Source organism: Cibotium barometz, chromosome 61 (assembly GCF_041138505.1).
Source record: "Cibotium barometz isolate CiBa-2024 chromosome 61, ASM4113850v1, whole genome shotgun sequence".
Lineage (NCBI taxonomy): Eukaryota > Viridiplantae > Streptophyta > Polypodiopsida > Cyatheales > Cibotiaceae > Cibotium > Cibotium barometz.
In genome coordinates, this window is record NC_141106.1 from 7,628,015 (window position 1) to 7,649,212 (window position 21,198).

General features: G+C 43.2%; 1 protein-coding gene across 6 annotated transcripts in view; it reads left to right on the top strand.

The window, feature by feature from the left end:
• The window catches only part of LOC147604512 (putative phospholipid-transporting ATPase 8), a 176,017-nt gene extending 156,044 nt beyond the window's left edge, over positions 1-19,973 (top strand). For 5 of the 6 annotated variants that reach the window (XM_086794758.1, XM_086794754.1, XM_086794756.1 and 2 more), the window contains 8 exons: positions 689-1,030; positions 9,041-9,139; positions 9,232-9,444; positions 9,556-9,621; positions 18,152-18,307; positions 18,390-18,604; positions 19,410-19,579; positions 19,662-19,973. In XM_086794758.1, the coding sequence (XP_086650884.1) occupies positions 689-1,030; positions 9,041-9,139; positions 9,232-9,444; positions 9,556-9,621; positions 18,152-18,307; positions 18,390-18,604; positions 19,410-19,579; positions 19,662-19,909 (1,509 nt within the window). In that variant the 3' untranslated portion in view covers positions 19,910-19,973. The remainder of the gene's footprint in view (positions 1-688; positions 1,031-9,040; positions 9,140-9,231; positions 9,445-9,555; positions 9,622-18,151; positions 18,308-18,389; positions 18,605-19,409; positions 19,580-19,661) is intronic. The other variant, XR_015265318.1, reaches the window with a different exon arrangement.
• Positions 19,974-21,198: the final 1,225 nt, after the last annotated feature.

The following is a 21,198-nucleotide window of genomic DNA, read 5'->3' on the forward strand; positions in this document are numbered from 1 at the left end:
CTTAATTCTGGATCTCCACACCCTGCTTATAAATGGGACAAACAAAAAAAAAAGGATTGTCCCATTTACAATCTGGCTGTAGGGATGCCTCAAACCCTATGGCCTGATTTTCCTTGCTCACTCTGTTGTTTACGGGGGGAGGATAGCCAAATTTGCTATGCTTTTTTGATGGGCGCATTGTATGGATAGTCATAATAATCTCACATGGTCGCATTGCAATCATCATGACTAGGGGGCTGCCTTAGTCTTTAGCAGAGAGAGGCTGTTATGAGCCCTAATGATAAAGGGACATGATATCAGGGAAGTGAGACTCGGGAAAGCACAGATTTAAGTCAGAATGCACTGGCTGGATTTGGCAACATCTCATAGGCATTCGTGTATGTAAGTGCTGAGTAGAGAAAAATGGAGCATTGCAGGTGTAAATCAGATTAGCCAGGAAAGGCACCAGTTTTGGACCAAATTTGGGCTTGTCTCAGATAGCGTGCTGCACAGCCAGATTGGGCAGGCCAGATCATCGATTGCATTAAAAAAGAAGTATTTTTGGTGGTCAGATGCAGGCTGACCAGCATTAGGGAGCTGTTTGAGCTTATAATTTTGTGCAAGTGTTTCAACAGTAAATTTTGTGTGAAAAGGTTTAGAATGCAAATGATACGTGAATTTGCCTGCTAAAGCATGTCCATATATGCAGCTTTGTGCGGGCTTTGTTTTGCGCCAAGTTCAGGAGGGAGTTGATGCTCTCGATGCCGAGCAGGGTGGCAACATGTCATCACATGCCATCATCATAGATGGGAAATCCTTGGATTTTGTGCTGCAGGATAAACCACTCGCAGAAAAGTTCATAAGCCTTGCATTGAGATGTGACTCTATTATTTGTTGTCGTACATCTCCTATTCAGAAGGCAATGGTCACAGAGCTTGTTAGGAACCATGGAAGACAGATATGTCTGGCGATTGGTGATGGAGCCAATGATGTTGGAATGATCCAAAAGGCCAATATTGGTGTTGGCATCAGTGGTGTGGAGGGCCAGCAGGTATGAATCCATTTTACAGTTCAAAATTGTATGTTTTTTTTTTTGGCAGCAAAATGTAATGTGAATGACATTATCACTGGGGTTGAATTCAAATTATCTTCAATACAGCATGTACATTCATGCATGCATATAGCCATCCATGCATACATACATCCACACACACACATGCACAATATTACTTACACATACACATTCCTTAAATACATTTATATCTTCAGCGCACTATAACTGGAGATGATACTGGTACGCGTCTTCTGCCCCATGAAAGATGCCACCGCCACACTGTTACCAACATACACATTGCCATGCAGCCCTGCTTCCATATAGAGGGACCTCTGCCTCTGTATACCTGTTGCATGCTTGTCTTTAGGTGTGCTGCTATAGTTTTCCACATAGTTAGGCTTTTGTTGTTACTTTTTTCTTTTCCTGGGAAAAAGATCCTTCTATTAGTTACCAAGAAAGCAGCCAAAATGGCTAAGTACAAATCCGTCCCCAAGTGGGAAACAAGAGTCAAGATGAACAAAGGGGAGGATGCACTTCTCCTCTGGCCTGCTGTTCTAGGAGAAGAAGGCTATCTCATACAATGGGGGAGGGGGGAATAACCACACAGGTGGTCTGTAATGCCAACTGTGCTCATCACCACTATCTCTAAGAAAGGGACCGTGCTGCCAGATCTTGAGGAAGGCCTCCCAGTGCTTGCTCATGCGGTCTGAGCCACCTTGAAGCTGCCCCCACCAATGACTTGAAAGGGTATGAATGATATCGAGCCAGATGCTCCAGATAGACTCTGTTGGCAGGGTGGGGGTGCCTTCGATGGCTTCTTTGCATCAAGCTCCACGCGGCTATACTACTACAAATCTTTCATCTCTGGCAAGAACCTGGAGCCCAACGACCTATAGGCTGAGCTGGAACTGGCACAGTGAAAATACAAAGGAGAGAGTGTCAAAAACCCATAGGATCACCACGTAGAACGCTCCTGATACAAGACTCGAAACCTTCAAACAAACCAAACAAACGTGAAGGGGGTCCAGGCTTGACTCACCTCCCAACCTTGACGATCGTGGGCAAGCCCACAAGTCTTGGCTGTTCCCACCAAGCCACGAGCTGAGCTAACTAGATGGACGCATGGACCAATCTCTACCTCGTGACGTCCCATACCGCCACGAAGCTACCCTTGTGGGCCTCAAGACTGTTGCCGGCCTTGGCTGCATAAAGCAGGTGCACGTCTGCACTAGATCCATGCTCTTGACCATAGAGCTCTCACAAAAACACGCGAGAACGCCCGTCCGTCCATACTTGGGTGCCCGCCCGTTAGGCTATCCCTAACTCAGCTCGCCAATCAGCTTGCCTAGGTCCAAGCTTCCCCAAACCTCGAAGCTAGTCTTGTGTGCGTGTAGCACACGGTAGATACACACTGTGCACATGACATACTCCCCTTCCTCTAAGAGCTCACTCTTGAACTCACTAAGAAGCCAAGGTAATCCCTCTAAAGAGTAGTCAATGTCTCCCATGTAGCGTCCTTCTCGACACGATCCTTTCACTTGATCTTGTATTCTGTGATAAGTGTATTACGCAATCGTCTTTTACGAAATCCAAGAATCTTTTCAGGTTCGTGTGGAACAAATGTCATATCCTCGACATCTATGATTTCTTGAGGAGTAACCAACTGGTTTGTTTCACCTAGTACTTCCGTAAGTCTACTGACATGAAATACAGGATGAACTTTCACATAAGAAGGCAAATCCAATTCATATGCGATTGAATCAATCCGTCGTGTAACACGAAATGGTCCACAGTATCTAGGGGATAATTTCAGAGATCGACTTGTCCGTAAAGTCTCGGAATCTTTTGGAACTCGCAAATACACCATCGTTCCTTCAGAGAACTCTCTGGGTGAACGATGTCTATTAGAATAAAATCTGTGCTGTCTTGAGCATTTCTAATAGATTCTTTCGCAACTTGTAACATTTCTTGCATATCTTGCAAAAAATTACGTGCTGCATCATGTTGAAGTCCTGAAAATCCCACTGTAACAGGTGATCTAGGTTGAAAACCATACATAAGCATGAAAGGACTAAAACCTGTACTCGTATGCTTAGTACTATTATATGCAAATTCTAACATAGGAAGATAATCCTCCCATGAACTCTGTCTTTTGGAGACATATGCTCGAAGCATATCCTCCAAAATCTGATTAACTCTTTCAGTCTAGCCATCAGATTGAGGATGATCTGAGGAACTCAAATTCAAAGCTGTTTCCAACTTCTCAAAAACAAGCCTCCAAAAGTCACTTGTAAACTTAGAGTCTCTATCAACTGACTATGTCCTGCAGTAACCCATACAGTCTAAACAATTGCTCGATAAACTGCCTTGCTAATTGCGTAGTTGTAATGGTCTTCCGGGCCGGTAAAAATCTAGCCATTTTTGTCAAGTGATCCATCACAACCCAAATAGAATTGTGGCCTTGATGTGTTCTTGGCAATCCAATAATAAAATCCATGGAAATACTTTTCCATTTATTACTTGGGATTTGCAAAGGATGCAACAGCCCAGCTTGCCTAAAGCGTTCAGCTTTATTTGCTTGACAAACTTGACACTTGAGAACATAATCGTCTACATACCTTTTAATCTATGGTCAATAAAAAGTGTGTTTCACTAAAGCTAATGTCCTGTGTACCCCAGGGTGTCCAGCAGAAGGGGCATCGTGACACTCCTTAAGAATCTTGGACCTAATGTCCGAGATCTGTGGTACACAAATTTTGTCATTATGGAATAGCAAACGATTCTGAATTAATGAGCTCTCGTGCTGGATCTTTTGCCAAAATGGACCAAAATAACCATCACTTCTGCAAAGCCCTCTCAATGACTAAAATAAGTTAGTAAGAAATCTCGGTGAACGACAAAGTATTCACCTCTCTAATCCGACTAAGCGCATCTGCGACACTATTCATGGACCCTTTTCGATAACGAATCTCAAAATCAAAATCTTGCATTAACTTAGTCCATCGAGCTTTCCTTCCTCTCAAATCATTGGCATCACACACATACTTGATTGACTGATGATCAGTCAATACCACAAACTTGGAGCCATATAACTAATGTCTCCAAACCTTGAGAGCCTGAATGACAGCATAAAGCTCCTTCTCAAGGGTTGGCCAACGAGATGGAGTGTCGTCTAGCTTCTTACTCTCGAAAGCAATAGGTCTACCATCTTGAAATAGAGTAGTCCCGATTGCAAGTCACTAGCATCAGTTTCAAGAACATAAGGCCGACTAGGATCGGGTAATGCTAAGATAGGTGCTTCCTTGACTTTATCTTTCAAAAGTCTGAAGGCCATATCCAGATCGTTATTCTAAGTGATAGGTTGATTTGACTTACGTTCACGACCTTTCAACAAGTCGGTCATCGGTAGTGTGAGCTGAGAGTACTTCCGCACAGATTTCCGAAGAAAAACAATAAAATCGAGAAAAGAACGAAGTTGTTTCACTGTCTGCGGTAAAGACTAGGCCAGAACCTTTTGAACTCGGTCATAGTCAATGCTTAACCCGTCTCTAGTGATCTTGTGTCCCAAGTAAATGATTTCTGTCATAAAAAACTCACATTTACTTAATTTAGCCTACAATCGATTCTGTCTTAAAATAGTTAAGACAATCGTGAGGTTTCTACGTGATCCTCAAGAGTACGACTATATATTAAAATAGCATCCAAGAACACAACCACAAATTTTTCCAAATGTTCACGAAAAAGATCGTTCATCATTTGCTGGAAAGTGGTTGGAGCATTGGTTAACCCAAAAGGTAAGACGAGAAACTCGTAATGACCATACCTAGTCCGAAAGGCGGTTCTTTCGACATGCCTTTCATGAATACGTATCTGGTGATAACCAGTACGTAAATCTATCTTCGTGAAATATTTTGCTCCGGCTAACCGGTCAATCAGGTCATTTGATCTAGGGAGGATAACGGTTCTTGATTGTCAGCTTGTTCAATCTCTTATAATCTATACACATTCTCCAGGTGTTGTCCTTCTTTCTCCTGAGTAACACAGGTGCATCCCAAGGTGATTTACTTGGACGGATCTGGCCCATTCTCAAATAATCTGCGAGTTGTTTGGCCAACTCATCTTTCTTAGCTTGGCTCATCCTGTAAGGTGGAATACTAACAAGGTGAGCACCAGGGACCAAGTCAATACGATGATCTACTGTCCTTTCGGGTGGTAAGCCTGATGGCAGTTCCTTAGGAAATACATCTTGAAACAAATCAAGTATCTTCTTTAATTCGTTGCTTTCAAACACACTTAGTTCATTAACATGCATTGTAGGAATGAGAAATGAAGAAAGTGGAATCAAGACACAATGGAAAGCATTATACAAGGAAGAATCCATTATATTTCCAAAATCAACTGTATTTACAAGAGATCCCTGAGAGGGTTGTATACAACCACCTAAGATACAATACTGGGTGTTGCTATGTTCAAAAGAAAAAGTATGACTAGACCAATCTATCTGGACTTGAAGAGTCTTAAACCACTCAATCCGTAATAACAAGTCTACATGCTCTAGATGCATAATATAGCACTTCAGAGTATCTTCGTAGTCCTGAATCCGGATCGGTAGCTTTTCCACCTTTCTACGGGCGCTGCTTACAGCGATGCTTTACATATTTGCGCACGACTGGTACCCACTTGCGTGCACAAACACGCCCAACTGCCTGTGTGCGCCTGCGATCAGCCTGTGTGTACAGGTCTGACTGCAAGGGTGCGACTGAAGCCGCCACATGCGCACAAACTTGGCCGCCTGCCTACGTGCGCATGTCCCCCGCTTGCCTTCTTCGCTCACAAAAGCTGCAACCTTACAAGCGATACAGTCACACAGGCCTCATAAACACAAGCGTTACTTCCCTCTCTCTCTCTCTCTCTCTCTCTCTCTCTCTTTCTTACATACAACCAACAGGCTTGTACTACTTCTTTCTCTTCCTCAAAGTGTTTACACAATTGAAAAACACATACATCCCTTCTTCTTGCAAAGCAACAACCCTTACAAGACCAAAATCCCCATCACGGGTTCCTACGATGCAAAAACAATCATGCTGAATTTGAAAAAACAGCAGCATACTCAGAAAAACAGCAATCTTCTCAAACTCATACCTTTTCTTTGACCTCTTTTCCTCTACCTACCGACTTGCTCGTTCTCGAGGCTTGCTTTGATACCACTGTCAAAACCCCATAGGATCACCACGTAGAACGCTCTTGATACAAGACTCAAAACCTGCAAACAAACCAAACAAACGTGAACGGGGTGCAGGCCTGACTCACCAAGAAACCTTGACAGCCGTGGGTAAGCCTACAAGTCTTGGCTGCCCCCACCGAGCCACGAGCTGAGCTGACTAGATGGACGTACCGACCAATCTCTACCTCGTGACGTCCCATACCGCCACGAAGCTACCGTCGTGGGCCTCGAGACTGCTGCCGGCCTTGGCTGCATAAAGCAGGTGCACGTCTGCACTACATCCAGGCTCTTGACCTTAGAGCTCTCACAAAGACACGCGAGACTCTATGAACTAATGACTAACCTTGGCCACCCTTTTATAGGCTCTTGGCCGGTCACCGGGTGTCCACCCTTGGGCGCCCGCCTGTCCATACTTGGGTGCCCGCCCATTAGTCTATCATAAACTCAGCTCACTAATCAGCCTGCCTAGCTCCAAGCTTCCCCAAACCTTGAAGCTAGTCTTGTGTGCGTGTAGCACATGGTAGATACACACTGTGCACATGACAGAGAGACTTGAAGAGCTAGTCCCCCACCTTCCTTCTCATATGGCATGATAATCGCGGCCTCAGTGGCCCAAGCAACTGGCCCAAGCAACAGTGCCCCACGTAACAATACGGGCGGGAGCCCGATCCATAGTAAAAATGCGTAGGACCTTTGCCAGATGTGTTGAGCCTTTGGGAAATCCCAAAGTCAATGACGCTGAGATTCTTGGGGATGGCCACATCTATGACATAATGCTGGTCTACCCCCAGTGGCCAAACACGTGCCAACTGTTAAGCTCCTATGTGCCAGCTGCCACATGAAAAGAGCAACCTTCCGTGGCCGAAAACTATCCCATAGCGGCTTCCAGAAATTTGAGAGAAAATGTAGTGGGAGGCCTTGGGACTGCGAGTGTGCTGTTGTTGTTGGAGTGCCCTCCACCTCTGACATCTGAATCCTGCGGCTCAGTTCTGCTATGTAAGCAAAGAAGGGGGTACGAGGCAACTCCTCTCTATCATTTGGATCTTGCCATGTCCACTCTCTCAGGTCCCACTAGAGACTAGTAATAGGCTGGCCCTCCCACATCCATAGCCGCCATAGAGACCTTTGATGGCTAATCTGTACCAAGGACTGCTTGTATGATTTTGCCCACTGGATATGCTGTCTGGTTTCTGCCATGTACCATCTTCCATATTCCTTAATGACATTTTGAATACGATGCACAAAAGAGTTCCAAGCAAAATCCAGATCCTCTTGAGCATGGGATAACAACGGCTTACAAGTCAATCTGATCATTTGCTGGAATTTTTCATGAGAAAGATATAATTGATTAACCTACAAATGTCTGACTAAAGAGAGCTGAATATCATCCAGAGGCATACCAAATGAAAGGTTGAGCCAAAGTGGAGTGTGATCAGATAGTTGTTGAGAATAATCAGTCCACATTTGACATGTATAATCATCATATTACCATCTATCAAGCTTGGCCCAATATTCTGTAAAAGCATTATGATGATATGTAAATCCCAAAACCGAAGGGTGAGTTGCTGTCCATAAATCTGCAGCATGAAGCGATGAAGTCATATGTTCCCATTGCTGGATTTCAGAGGGAAGCATATGGGATTTATGTGAAGTATTGTCCTTCCAGTGAGGAGAATTATTAAAGTCACCACAAAGTAGAGCATTTGAGGACCAAGGATATTGGTTTATGGAGTCCCACATTTGAGCTCTGGAAGCTGAAATTTGAGAGGCATACAAGGAGCCTATTTCAAAAATCTCTCCATTGATCATACAATGGATAATCATCCATCGGCCACAAAGATCATTATATGCTACACAAGGCTGCAGATCATGTCTGGCTAAAATGCACAGCCCAGAGAATTGTCCAGATCCTGCATAAAATATATCATATCCTGAAAAGAAACCATGCTGGCTAGCAAAAGAATGCTGATTATGCTCTTGCAGACACACTACATCTGGATGAGTATTATTTATATAATGCCATAGGAGCCTCCATTTATGCTGATTGCAGAGGCCCTGTATGTTATAAGAAAAACATTTAAGAGAAGTACGCATGAAAATATGTACAAGAGATGAGCAGTCCTCAAAGAGCATCAGGCCTCTGCCATTGCCACAGGGTAATGCTGTACACGCGCACACACACACACACACACGCACGCACGCACACTTTTTAGTGATACCACGCATGGGGCGGGCGCGGGGGGGGGGGGGAGGGGGGGGCTCCACACACACACACACACACACACACACACACACACACACACGCCGAATCTATACTCGCACGCGTGTGTGCACACACACAAACATGCACTTATTCATACATACATCTATCCATCCTTGCATACATACACACACTCATGCATACACACATGCATGCCATCCGTGTGTGCACACAAAATGCGTGGACAGGCATCCATGCGAGTGGGCGTGCGCGCGTGCACACACACACACACACACACAAACACACACAAACATGCAATTTTTCATACGTACATCCATCCATCCATCCTTGCATACATACACACACTCATGCATACACACATGCATGCCATCCGTGTGTGCACACAAAAAATGCGTGGACAGGCATCCATGCGAGTGGGCGTGCACACGCGCACACACACTTTTTTTTTTTGTGAAACACGCGCACACACACACACACACACACACACACACACACACACACACACTCACACAAAGACATAAATTTGTTCATTGATGGGCCTTTGAAAGTGCTTTCTATACAGGCTGCAATGTCAGCTGACTTTTCCATAGCACAATTCCGTTTTTTGGAAAAATTACTCCTGGTTCATGGAGCATGGTGCTATAGGCGCACTACATTCATGGTATGCGTTAATCCTGTATCTATTTAATGTTTTCAAATCTTCGTTTATTTGAAAGTGCTGATGTTTAAAAAATATTGTTGTCCTTAATGCAGATAAAATATTTTTTTTACAAGAACTTTGTGTTTGGTTTCTCAATTTTCCTCTTCAATGCGTATACACGTTTTTCTGGGCAATCAATCTATTCGGATTGGTTCCTTTCTCTATACAATGTAGTCTTCACTTCTGCACCAGTAGTTGTGATAGCCGTACTGGACCAAGATCTGAAAGCAAGGTCTCGTCTTAGCTTCCCACAACTTTACAAAAAGGTGAGTGCTGTGTGAAGCTTTGGATGGGTTCTGAAACATGGTATTAGATTTGTAGTATCATGCATAACGACCAAAATTTGACAATTTTCTATGTGTTGATCATTAAATCAGGGGCAGCTTAATGGAAGCCTTCTACCCCGTAGGATCGTATCATGGATGATGAATGGTGTACTTCAGGTTTTACATCTCAACTTTACTGCTACTATTTGATTTGACCTATATCACTGACTTGAAGCCTATGTAAGGGAGAGGATTGCTTGTAACCATTAGAGGACCTCTAGGAGATCAGGAACCAGATCAGGCCAGGACCAATCTCTAACCAGACATCTGGATAGCGGCCTCTGGTAGTGTGGGACTAATCTCTAAACAGACACTTGGATAGTGGGCTCTGGTAGCGTGGGACGCCAGACTTTGGGCATTGTGTGGGTGGTCTAGCCTCAGGCTTAATGAGCTATGGCTAGGTGGTGAGCTGGCCAGTAACCTCTTTGATTGGTCTTATGTATATGTTTGTGCAACAAGCTTTTTGAGAGATTTCAAAGACTTAGGTGAGCTCTAGGAATGTAGGTGCCTATCTCAATTTATCATTGAAGCTCTGCCTGGTTTTCTATTAAGTTTTCCCAGATGGCTACAGCCCTAAGGGCATTGCCTCACAAGATCTAATTTCTCACTTAATTTCACTAAAACACAAATATAATCCCAAGCAAGTAAATTGAGGAACATGAAAATGGTCTGGATAAATGCTATGCAAGGACACTGTACACCACGTTAGGGACCAGGAGAATTGAGCTGCTGTCATCCTGTAGGTTATTGTTCATTTCCTAAGGTGCATTGACCATACTAGGCAGGGACTTGGTATCAGTTCCGAGTTTCACAGTTCAGAAGTCAAATTGATCGATCATATTTCAGAGAATCGATTTACGAATTTTGTTTGTGTGTGGTACACACAAACAAAATGTGTGGTACACATTTCAAAGAAAGCACCTTTTCAATTCTATTGTTTTTTTATAAAATAGCCTGAGGTAGAATATACATTGATCTTTTGGCCTGATTTTCATGATTGTGCTAGTTTTCACCAAAAAACTAGGTCTGTAAATAGTGAATGCAGTCCCTGATGGTCAACTTTTGGTCAAATTCTGATATAATCTGGTCACCCAAGTTAAAGGCTTATTAGTGATCAACAAGAGTCAAATATTGTACTAGACTGGGGAATGCTGGTCAAAACTTATCAGATCTGCTCAAAACTGGTGAAATTAGTTCAAGTCTGTCAAAAAAATCCAATTTCTAATTGAAAAAAAAAACGGTTATAACTGGTGTACAATCTTGTATTGACTCTTTATGTCGGCGTGTTGCACAATGAGCTATTTGTATTTATCTTCACAGTCTACCTTTTGTGAATATGTTGCTGCCTGCCCCCACAGTAGTAATAAGACATGGCTCACTTAGTTTGAAGTTTGTTGAAAGGTTTAACAGTTCATATGGTGCGGAAGAACCGTAAAATGTTTTCATTCAGCGCTTGACCTGTCCATGTAATTTGATTTAGAACTTGACCTAGCCATTTATGCATAAATAAATGAAAATGTATGTGTGCATGCGTGCTCATGTGTGTGTGTAGCATACTGTATATCATTGAAGAAACATCCATAAACAATCAAATAACCTCAGCGTTATTATTAAAGGCGAAACCTGAATGTGGGGACACAGACAATTCAAACCTATTACAACACTAGAATTGAATTTGAAAGCTCAAACATAAAGGAAAGGAAGAATTGTCTGAGAAAGGAGATACAAAAGTGAGCCCGTGAGCCCCCTAGTCCTCGTGTGCGTCCTCCCCCCTTGGCTCGCCATCCACCGCTGCCTGCTGTGCCCCCCCCCCCCCCCCCCCTTCAGCGCCTTTGTGTTTTTGCCTAAGTATGCGCCTACGCCCCCCCCTTCAGCGCCTTGCCACCTTGCCTTTACCCCGTTCTTGCCCTATGCATTTGTCTGCACCTGCCCTCATCTTATCAAAATGCCATGATCCTCTTTCACATAGGGGGTGCTCTTTGTTGGACTATTGTGAAAGCCTTGGTTGCTCAACTAAGCATGTATCTTCTCAGACCAAGCTTGGGGATCTTGTTTGAGACCATAAAGGGCTTTTCGAAGCCTGCATACTTTGCTTTCATTAACATGCACCTCAAAACCAATGGACTGATTTGCATAAACTTCTTCATGCAAATCCCTATTGAGAAAAACTGATTTAATGTCCAGTTGATGCATTTTCCATCCATGATGGGCAGCCAATGCAACAACACATCTAACTGTGGCCATACGAGAAGTAGGTACGAAACTCTACCCTCTTCTGTCTCACTGTCCACTCTTCCTCCACTACTTCCTCTACATTGTGAGGTGTAATGAGCTCATTTATGGGCTGATTTTTAGCACCCATTAGGCAAAGTTGATGGTTGATCTGTTGTGCCATCAATTCCCAATGGGAGAAGTCGTGCAAACATGATATGTGGGTTTGAAGGTGGCTGTCCAAAAAATTCAGCCAATGGCTGGTCTGAATTTTTAGCAACATGTCGTCTGTGTTGTGAAAAATCCTTTGTGTGGAAGAATTAAAGAGATGGTACCCTTTACTGCCACTATTATAACCCACAAATATGCACTAAGTGGCTTTGTCATCAAGCTTGCCTCGCAATTGTTGAGGTACATGTGCATAAGCAATGCATCCGAAAGCTCTTAAGTGATCAACTTTAGGTTTCCTCTCGTACCAGGTCTCATATGGCGTTATGATTTTCAATGCTTTGGAAGGGCATCTATTCAAAACATGTGTAGCACACATGATTGCCTTCATTCAAAATTTGTGAGGTAGGCCTTTGCCTTTGACCATGCATCTAGCCATTTCCATCAATGACTTGTTCTTTTTCTCAGCAGCACCATTTTGTTGTGGAGAGTATGGCATTGTGCATTGATGCTTTATGCTCTTTTCTGCCAGAATAGCTTTGAAAGCTATAGACATGTATTCCCCCCCTCCATCTGTACGGAGGGACTGCACTTTGCAACCTGTTTGATTTTCAGCTTGTCAACATAATGCTGAAAACATGCAAATACATTAGATTTTTCCTTCTTGGGATATACCCAAGAAAATCTAGAGTAGTTATCGATAAAGGTTTCCAAGTATACATGCTTCCCAATTGATGGTGTCCGCATAGGGCCACACACATCGTTGTGCACAAGCTGTAATTTACGGAAAGCCCTTGTTGATCCATCTTCTGAAAATGCATTTTTGTGCATTTTACCCAATATGCACCCTTCACATACATGTTTTGGTGGCAGTTCTACACCAGGCATGTCCTGCACCATTTGATGCCTTTGCAATAGCATCAGATTGTTATAATTCACATGCCCAAAGTTGGCATGCCACATTTTGCCTCTTGCATGGCAAGTGTTAGACTGGTAACCACGTGAGCATCATGCTCTCTCCTGTCAAACATGTCAAGTTGATATAACCCATGGTACAATGTGCCGGATGTGAATAACGCATAGCCACGTGAGCATCATGCTCTCTCCTGTCAAACATGTCAAGCTAATATAACCCATGGTACATGTGCTGGATGTGAAAAACGCATAGCCACTTTTACCGTCTGTAACTGTGTACCGTCGTCTTCAAAGTTCATTGCATATCTTACTTTGGAAAAAGAGGAGAATGAGATTAAATTCTTCTTAATCCTAGGTACATACAATACATCTGGAAGACTTAAGTCTGCACCATCTGCTATTGTGAGGATCACCTCACCAATTCCCTTGATGGGATAAGAAGAATTGTTTGCACATGTTATCATTTTGCCCTCAGGGGCAGCCATAAGCTTCTTAAACAAATTCCTTTGAGAGGTTATGTGTTTAGAAGCATGACTTTCCTAGTACCATGTGCCAAGTCTTTCATTGACAGGGAGAGACATATGCTCTAATGATGCATCATAACTGCAAGTAAGAAAAGTCCACTCATCCTCCACAAGATTTACTGACGCATCATGTTTCATTGTAGGTGATGAAGAAGAATCTAAAGCCATGTCACTTTCCTTTTTCTTCTCGTTTGCAAGCCGCTTTTTGTACTCATTTACATAGTGATCCGGTTTTTGGCAGTAATGACACTTGCCCTTTTGCTTGGGCTTGCCTGCATCATTCGTAGCCTTTTGTGAAGGCTGTTCCAAATCAGCATTTGGCTGAAAATTGCTTTTGGCGTTTCCTTTGCCATTGCCTTGGGTAATTAACGGCCCATCATTGCCACGCATGACGGAAGATTTGTTCTTCTGATTGTGCTCCTCTTGTAGCAACAAACCAACCAGCTTTTCAAACAAGTTTGGTTCCGGTTTTTTTTCCCCTGCATAGATAGAGTGAGCGATGTGTGGAAATTCAGGTAAGTTTCTGGCAGTGATGATAGTGCCTAGAGACCAACTCCTTTTCAAGAATGACGTCATCAATGTTAAGCAACTACTCCCGAAGATCTTGGATCTTCGTAAGATGATCAGCCATGATGTCCCCAGTTTCCATACTGTCATAGACATGGTTGTATTATGCCTCTTGGCAGATTTTGTTTTAACCAATAGTGCACTTAGGGAGACAATGGGCACAACCCTTGCTTGACATTGGACCCCGTGGAGCTTGGCACATGCTAGCGCTAGATAAGGTTGTATTTCACCTCTTGGCGGATTTTCTTTTAACTAATAGCACATCTCAGTGGTAATAGTGGCCACAACCCTTGTCCGACATTGAACCCCGGAGATTGGCACACGCCAGTGCTGGGAGCCTATCTGCAGCTTGTATGCCTAGCAGATTTGGCAAGGGTACTTCAGCGAGACTACCGCAAATGAATCCACTCCCTCAGTGGATCTCATCCACACCGGATGTCTAGCAGGGGACTCACTATGCATGCACTGGGCAACCTTTTTCCGCACTTGGAGCACTGCACCCTTCTCCACCAAGAAAGAGGCAATGGTCATTTGCAGTTACAGGCCACCTTTTTGTTGGCTCCCCCCCCCATTCCACCATGATGTAGCCTTCCTCCTAGAGCAGCTAGCCATGGAGGGAGCTCCCCCTTCATTTTTTCAGTTTTCAATTGATCAGGGACAGGGTTGTATTGCGTGTCTTGGCGAATTTTCTTTTAACTAATAGCGCATCTTAGTGGCAACAGTGGCGGCTGGCCACAACCCCTGTTCGATATTGGACCCGAGAGATTGGCACATGTGAGCGCTGGGAGGTCATCTGTGGCCGCCTAGCACAGTTGGTGAGGGCACTTTAGCAAGGGTATTGCAAGCGAATCCACTCCCTCAACAGAGACTATTCAATATATATGAGTTGATCACATCCACACCTTGCGGGGACCTCAGGAGTGCCTAGTAGGGGACTCACTTGGAGAACCAGATCCTTATTCACCAAGGAGGGCATTTACAGGCCACCTAGTTGTTAGAAACCACCCCAAAATCCCCATCAACACCCCCCCTCCCCCGGCGTGGTCCCCACGCCACACACATTTTTTTTTTAGCGAAACCACTGCTTTATTAATAAAAGTAATGCACATTCATAGCTATCGTAGAGTGAGACAACTATGACTTAGATTAGAAACAGTGGAAAAACACCTTGAGTTGTGGGAAAGAGAGCTCTCCAAGATCAAAATAATTTTTGAGAGACTAGTAAAGTAATCTATGGAAGAAGGAAAAAGGGTCGATATGAACAACAGGAAAAGCAATTGATTCCGGACATGGTAAGTCCAGAGTGCCGAGTTTCTCGTCTAGTCGAGAAAGTCTGGATAAGCTGGCAATGGTGGAGAGACAAAAAGCCAAAATTGCCTCCCAAAAAGTCTATGTCGAAATCATACCCTTAGGTGCCTTGACAGTCTTTCCATGAGGCCTCAAGAGTAGGAGCAGTACCACAGAAGATGGGGCATTGTCTCATGTGGGTGAGAGCTTCGCCTACATGAGATTGAAGCAATGTGTCTACGTGCCAAAAGAATCCCCATTGGAAAAACACCCATAATACTTCTCAATAGAAACAATTGTTGCTTCAAGGGCAATTTGCTCTTCCATATCTGTCCCAGTGCCGCTTTCCACCAAGGCAAGGATTTAGACATCCTCCATAGATGATTGAATCCACCCGCCGCGCGGGGGGGCGGGGGGTGGTGGTGGTTGTGTTTGGTCTTGTACGTCCTAGAAACTGTGAGCTGATGAAAAGGAAGAGGAGTATATCCAAGGAGCTTACTTTGGCTCACTTGTTATGATGATATAGTTTTTGGACATTTTAATGGAAAAATCATAGGTAAGGACATCCTGGTCCGTGTATTTGGCATATTCAATGCCTATATAAGCATTGGCTATATTGTCCATAATTTGTCTCTCCCCTCCCCCCGACACACACACACACACACACACGATGTAGTCTTCCTCCAAGAGTGGCTAGTTATGGGGGAAGCCCCCGCTTCATTTTTTTCAGTTTTTCTACTATCATGGACAAGGTTGTATTACGCCTCTTGGCATTTTTCATAGAAGGATCTTTAAGGAGATACCAAAAGAAAGAAAGTAGATAATAGAAGCGAGAGATGCTAAAGAGAGGACAAGGTTAGGAAAGAGAAGTGAAGAAAGGCTGCTCTTTTGGAGGAGAGGGGGGGGGGGGGGGGTACTGGAGGCCTTGTTTGGCACGTATTACCATCTTACTTCAGGTAGGATAAAAATCTTCATGCCTTCCTTGCATAGCCCCAGAGAGGTACTCCCAGTGGCTGTGGAGAGTTTGGATGAGGTCACTCTAGATGGAATGTTGAGAAGGGATTGCTGATGCATCAATGGGCTTGCAGTAATAGGCTTTTGGTAAAATTAGGGTTAGCACAATGGAGCTATGGGGGTTTAAATAGAAACATGGTTATGGTTGTGGCATTAGACATATAGAGAAGGAGAGAGAGAGGAGAGAGACAATGGCACACTTCTAGAGAGATAAACACACGACTCAAGGCTATTAAGCCTGGTTGTATGTGTGAAAGGCTATTAAGCTTGAATATGTGTGTGTATATGAACATCCTCTAGCAAGCCAATCTTAGGAGGGGCTGGCATAAATATCTATATATTATTTGTGTTTGACATAAGTAGTGATGTCATTGGGGAACCTTGTAACCTATAACGGTACGTGTACTTCATTGAAGAAATCATAGTAGTTAGGGGGTTGTTTGAAATGGGTTTCCTAAAAGTTTTAAACGTGATTCATAAAATCAGCGTAAAGTTTCTTACATAAAGGTTTTTGCGTGTACAAAATTTTAAATATATACTGTATAAACGCTAAATATTAAAAATAAAATATGTAAAAATAACACTAAATGCATAGAATACATGGAAACATCAATTTGAAGCCTATAGTCTTTGAATCACAAATAACAAAAACCATATAATCATCCATCATCAATGTCAAATGATCATGATTCAAAGACCATGGTCCACTATCCATGATTCATGATCCAATCATCCATCATTCCATGCCACAAAAAAAAAAAAACCATACATGACATTACATAGGTTAAAACTTATAAGTTTGAAGTGTTCATGTCTCATGAATCATGAAGAATCAATAGTCATGGCCCAATGCCCATAAACAATACAAAATAAATCAGTCTTGATGAGGGAAAGCGGCACACGAAAACCCAAAAAAACTTTATCAAAAGAGTTGCACGGATTTCAACGTTAGATTTGGGGCCAAAAAAAAAGCCAAAAAATTTGCTTGAAAAAAACACGTTTCCTACAAGGAAACGTTTCCTTCCCTGTAGGAACGCGTTTCCTTACTACTATAGAAGAAATTAATGAACATACCACATCATTACACACACACACACACACCACATAAAACCAAGCTTAATAGCCTTACACACAAACATAGGCAAGACCTTGATATCCCAACAAATCATCCCTCAAGGGATTCCCTCATACTGTGTCAAGGATAAATCTAGGCTCATGGTTTCTTATGCCAATTTTTTTGGTCAAAGATAGGCTAGTTATGGGATCCCATGGATAAGGACAAACAAGGGATTTTAGGTCAACCAAACAACATAAAACAAATAGCCTCACACGTAGAACTAGGCTTAATAGCCTTACACACATAGACCACATAAAACCAGGCTTAATAGCCTTACACACAAACATAGGCAAGACCTTGATATCCCAACATGCGCGTGCCAAATCTGCCATGCCCCTAGGCCACTGATCGGCTCCCAGTGACAGTAGGGTTCATCATCGGCACCCATGAAGTTATTGGCCCCTGTTGAGCCCTGTGACGGCTATCCGTCAGAAGGACAGATTTAGTGCCGTTGTCCTTGTAATGAATGACAGGGCCTGCCTCCCATGGCCACTTTACCTCACGGTATGCCAGGTGATGAAATGGTAAGCGAAGGGATAACTTGTAGTGAATGACGGGGCCTGCCTCCAATGGCCACTTTACCCCACGGTATGCCAGGTGATGAAATGATAAGCAAAGGGATAACATAGAAGGTGAAGTGGAGAAGAAGTCCAGAGAAGCAAATGGGAAAAAAAGTTGAGCTCTGAAAACCCATCACATGAGCCCTCATTTTGTGGTGTTGTGAAAAGTGACGTGCAAAAGACATTAAAATCGTTTTTATAATGTTACTAAGGTTGAAACAATAAATGGCCTTGTGTCTTCTAACGTAAGCTCCAACTAAACACCAGCTGTTCTTATGTATCAGGCTGCTGTCTGCTTCTTTTCAGTTGTGTATGGATACGGATATGGAAAGGTCCCTGACCGTGACGTTGGGCAGACAGTGGGGCTATTTACAATTGGAACAACAATGTACACTTGTGTGCTCTTTGTTGTCAACATTCAAATTGCAGTGGTTATCCAGGTCAGCCTTTTCTACTTTGCACGAATGAACTATATATTTTGCACGTCAACTCACCGATGGATTGGGTTGATGCTTGTGGCAGTACTGGACATGGTTTCATCATCTGTTCATCTGGGGAGAGCTTGCGGTATGGTTTGCCTTCTTGTTGGTTTTTGGGGAGCTTCCGGCAAAATTGTCGGGAGAACTGCAGAGGCTCTTTGTAGCAATTGTGGCTACTTCTTCAAGCTTCTACAGAATCACTCTGCTGACTACAGTTTTGGCCTTGCTTCCGAGCTTTACGCTCCACTGCTTTTCCAGGTCCTCACTTGAGCCAACCTCATATATCATTTACACATATGCCCCATGCTTACGGATATGTATGGGATGTGTACATGCTCATCCGGATGGATTCCCATGCACATGCCTTCACATATGTATGGATATGTATATATGGTGGTAATCTGTCAAAAGCTTCAGGTAGAGATCTCTATTGCTGGTGGTGCCTGTCACAACACACTGCCAAAGTCGGATTTTGAAAGATCTCCTTGAGTTGGGTGCATGGAAGGAAGGTCATGCTCATAGTAATGGTGGGTGGTCAAGCAGCTAAAATCAATCCAGTCAGCACACGATGAATTTTTGAGGGGACACCTTCTCCATGGCCTTTGTTAAATGGACCTCCCTATATGTCGTCTCATCAGGCTTCTGATCATGTTTGAGAATCTGTGGAGGAAGGAGAAGCCAATATCTTGAGAAAAGTCATGTGTGTGTTGGAATGATTGGCTAGAAGACCAGGGAGTTGACTAGTCCGATTCCTAGGCTTGGAGTTGGTGGACTAGCCTGGTTAACCTTGAGCAGAAATATCATCCCTGCAAGTCGTTTGCCTTGCTCTTACCCCTGTGATGCAGGGTCTTCTGCAAGGACGGACTCCCTGTACTTGATGTACACGGTGCTTATTGCTTCCTGGCTGTAAGATTGTCTGTGTTCACGGAAGTTAACTTCTGCCAGCACGATGCCCTCTATCAAGTGTTTCATTATGCATATGCCTTCGTATTTTATCAATGTGTCTTGTGAAGCTCAGCATGCAAATGTCTTTGTTACTGATTTCTTGCCTACTTTTTGCCAGGAATTTCAATCCATTGGATAACCAAATTGTGCAAGAGCAGGAGAGGCTCTCAAGAGGCAGATCGGAGTCCACCGGTGGTGAGAATAAGCAGGAGTTGGAGCTTATGCCGGCTCAATACGAAGGCTTTACAGATGCTTCCAACTGCACAAATAAGCCAGTAGCCATACCAGGTATCTAAACATTGAGTCGACTGACAGAAACACATGCAATATCTTTGAATGAACTGATTAACCTTTTCTGATTCCATTCAAGGATCAAGACACTGGGGGGATTCCTTTGAAGCCCAGGCACAGCCTTTGTGGAGTGCGAACTTGGAGCTGCATTGTAGTCAAAAGCAGAAAAGCAGCTTCAAGAGCAGTAAAGAACTGGAGATCACGGAAGTCGGTTGTAATGGCATTCCTGAGCCTAATAGCTCAGGTTTTGTAAAGAGAACCGATTCAAATTTACAGAGAGCAAGTAATGATCACTTTTCAAATTTTCGGTTCTCATGCAAAGAGTAATTTCCTCAATGAGTATTTGGAGTGGCCAGAACAGCTTATCTGAAGAGATAATGATCGCACTTTTGCAAGATGCAATCAAACATGACATGCTCCTGTCTCCACTTGCTATAGCCAGAGCTCTAGGTGTCCATTGTCCACGCCAGAAGGAAATGGGATTCACTTGTAAGATGAATTACTATGAGAAAAAAGATACAAGTTTTATGTCATGAATTCTTAAGAAACAGAAAAGTTGATTGATAGGTACAAAGATATATTTTCAAGAGTAGACAGGAATTTTCCATAACCCACGCAAGAAAATTCCTGTGAAGACCCATGAAGCAAATTAATGTGTTGATAGTAGAAGATGGTGCGAAAAAGCTTAGAATGGGACATAATTGGAGTGTCTCAAAGAAGTGGTTGGATAAGACATTAGAGTGAAAAGATGATACGGTGTTCATGATGAGGAATGCAATGGCAAAAGATGACTTTGTGCAAGATTCATCTACCACAATTTTCTCAAGGCTTAATCTAACAAGGTTTTGTACGAAATCCAAGATGTGGTTGGCTTAGAGATTGTGGATCCCTAGGCGCTGCAATATGCCAATGCTTAAAGAAATGAGCATGGCTTTACGGTACAATGTGAAATGGAGATATGTTGGCCAGTGTCTAAAGCTTTGCACTACAAAATCAAGAGAGTTTCTTGAAGTTGAAGACGAGGGAAGATTTCTTGTAGGATAGATTTTAATGTTGACTTGAAAGCTTTGTTGAAGTTTGAAGTACATGTTTGGTGTTTCTATTTTAGCAATATATTATAAATGAAGACTTCTCCCCCCCCCCCCCCCCCCTCTCTCTCTCTCTCTCTCTCTCTCCACAGCGATCAAGAGAAGGGACTTTCTTGATCTCCCTCCAAAGAAACCAGTAACAGCCAGGACCAAGGAGACTTTTCCTAATAAGCTATAGAGCAAGTCTTTCATCAAGGAAGTCTCAAGCAACTCACTCAACTCACTTCAATTCCAAGAAAGTATCTCAACTCATCCAAGTCTTTCATGTCAAACTGCCCACTCAATGCTTTCTTGACATGCATCACATCTGTACCATGATCTCTTGTGATAATCAAGTCATCCACATAGATGACAAGTAAAACAATCCCATGATCTGTTTTCTTCACATAGAGTGAATAATCTGCTGTAGAAACCTGAAATCCAAGGGAGATAAGATATCTGCTCATCTTATCACTCCAAGCACGAGGTGTTTGCTTCAGACCATATAACTTCTTCAATCTGTATACATGAGTGGGATACTTTGGATGT